The sequence below is a fragment of the Pollachius pollachius genome, assembly GCF_949987615.1.
Source record: "Pollachius pollachius genome assembly, chromosome: 11".
Classification (NCBI taxonomy): domain Eukaryota; kingdom Metazoa; phylum Chordata; class Actinopteri; order Gadiformes; family Gadidae; genus Pollachius; species Pollachius pollachius.
This window is the reverse complement of record NC_136944.1, coordinates 22,842,210-22,844,709: the sequence shown is the minus strand read 5'-3', so window position 1 is coordinate 22,844,709 and position 2,500 is coordinate 22,842,210. Positions and strand designations below refer to the sequence as shown.

The 2,500-nt window shown below is 57.8% G+C and overlaps 1 protein-coding gene across 2 annotated transcripts in view; it reads left to right on the top strand.

The window, feature by feature from the left end:
* cyth1a (cytohesin 1a) overlaps positions 1–2,500 on the top strand; it is a 40,701-nt gene that overhangs the window by 20,867 nt on the left and 17,334 nt on the right. For both annotated transcript variants that reach the window (XM_079746834.1, XM_079746835.1), the window contains exon 2: positions 313–395. In XM_079746834.1, coding sequence (XP_079602960.1) covers positions 313–395 — 83 coding nt within the window. The remainder of the gene's footprint in view (positions 1–312; positions 396–2,500) is intronic.

The window sequence follows — 2,500 nt, the reverse complement described above, 5'->3', positions numbered from 1 at the left end:
AATCGTAAACCACGCCTCAAACACGAGAAAATGAGTGTGTGGTTCTCAGACCTCTTCTCAATGTAGATTGAGAAGAGGTCCGGCGTTAGCCCGGCTAGGTGAATGTGTGCATGAATGGGTGAATGCTAGTCAGTATTGTAAAGCGCTTTGAGTGGCCACGAGTCCTCTTCCTCAGGGCCTGATGGTTGTGTTGTGTTAACGTTCTCTCCTCCTCTCCTCCTCCTCTCCTCCTCCCCTCCTCCTCCTCCTCCTCCTCCTCCTCCTCCTCTCCTCCTCCCCTCCTCCTCCTCCTCCTCCTCTCCTCCTCCTCAGTGCCTGATGACCTCTCTCCAGAGGAGCACCAGGAGCTTGAGAACATCCGCCGGCGCAAGCAGGAGCTGTTGGATGATATCCAGGTACAGCCCGACGGTGTGAATGTGTTTCTAGGAGACATGGGCTGCGTCTGTCCTCCGCATGGCGGGGGCTGCCCCCAGCTCCTCCCTCGACCCCAAACCACCCCCCCCCCCCCCCCAGGAATGTGCCCCCACTTCCACCAATGCTGCAGGCGCGACCCGACACCTTTGGTTTATGAGCTCCGTTCAGTCACCGACAATGCCCCCACCTCCACCCCCATCCTGCCCCCACCCCCACCCCCATCCTGCCCCCCCCCCCCTCCCACATCCTGCCCCCTGGCCCCTCCTTGCCCCTTCCTTGCCCCCTTGGTGTCCCCCTCCCACACCCCACCTCTCTGCTGCTGCTCCCACAGGTCAAAGTTCCTGACCTCACCCCTTCATCATCCCCTCTCTCCCCCGGCCTCGCCCCCTCTCTCCCCCCCCCCTCTCTCCCCCTCTCTCCCCCTCTCTCCCCCCCTCTCCCTCCTCCCCCCTCTCTCCCCCGGCCTCCCCCCCTCTCCCTCCTCCCCCCTCTCTCCCCCGGCCTCGCCCCCTCTCCCTCCTCCCCCCTCTCTCCCCCGGCCTCGCCCCCTCTCTCCCCCCGCCTCCCCCCCTCTCCCTCCTCACCTCCCCTCTCCCTCCTCGCCCCCTCTCCCTCCTCACCTCCCCTCTCCCTCCTCGCCCCCTCTCCCTCCTCACCTCCCCTCTCCCTCCTCGCCCCCTCTCCCTCCTCACCTCCCCTCTCCCTCCTCGCCCCCTCTCCCTCCTCACCTCCCCTCTCCCTCCTCGCCCCCTCTCCCTCCTCACCTCCCCCCCGGACTCCTGCCCATGCTGGGTATCTCTGTCGGTGCAGACCGAGTATCTGTGATGCGCAAAACACACAAACACACGCACACACACACACACACACACACACAAGCCTACACACACACACACACACACACACACACACACACACACACACAAACCCCCCGACACACCCAAACCTACACACACACACACGGCACACAGAACAACAACACATAATCCACTTTAGTGCTCTTTGGGTCCATTTGTAACAAGCCCCCCCCCCCCCCACCGGTCCTGTGTGATCAGATCCCAGCCAGACCCTGTTTACAGTGGGGGGGGGGCGCACGCACACAGCCCCCCTGCTGGGGCTCTACACACACACCTCATCCTCTGACTCACGCACACTCACTGGTGGAGCAACATGGAGGACACACACACATCAGGAAACACACACTGTCATGGCACACACACACACATCAGGTAACACACTGACATGACACACACACACACATCAGGAAACACACACTGTCATGACACACACACACACATCAGGAAACACACACTGTCATGACACACACACACACATCAGGAAACACACACTGACATGACACACACACACACATCAGGTAACACACACTGACATGACACACCTACACACAGACATCGGGAAACACACACTGACATGACATACCCACACATCAGGAAACACACACTAACATGACACACACACACATCAGGAAACACACACTGTCATGACACACACTCACACATCAGGAAACACACACTGTCATGACACACACTCACACATCAGGAAACACACACTGTCATGACACACACTCACACATCAGGAAACACACACTGACATGACACACACACACATCAGGAAACACACACTGACATGTCACGCACACACACACATCAGGAAACACACTGACATGACACACACACACACATCAGGAAACACACACTGACATTGCATACACACACACACACACACACACATCAGGAAACACACACTGACATGACACACACGCACACAGACACGAGGGAACACACACTGGCTGACCTCAGGTGTTTACAGGATGTGTTTGTGTTGGGACCACCTGGCCCTCAGACCGGCAGTAAGCAAGCTGATGTGATGTTGTGACTGCGGTTGCTAAGGACCGATTCCGGTGAAACTGCTTTGCACATCATTTGTGTTCTGTGGCGCCGTCTCTCTCTCTCTCTCTCTCTCTCCATTCGCTCAGAATGGGTTAGAACACTTCTAATGGACTAGAAGGCTTTAACACCTCCTTCTGCTCTCGTCCTCCTCCTCTCTCTCTCTGTGTCTCTGTCTCTCT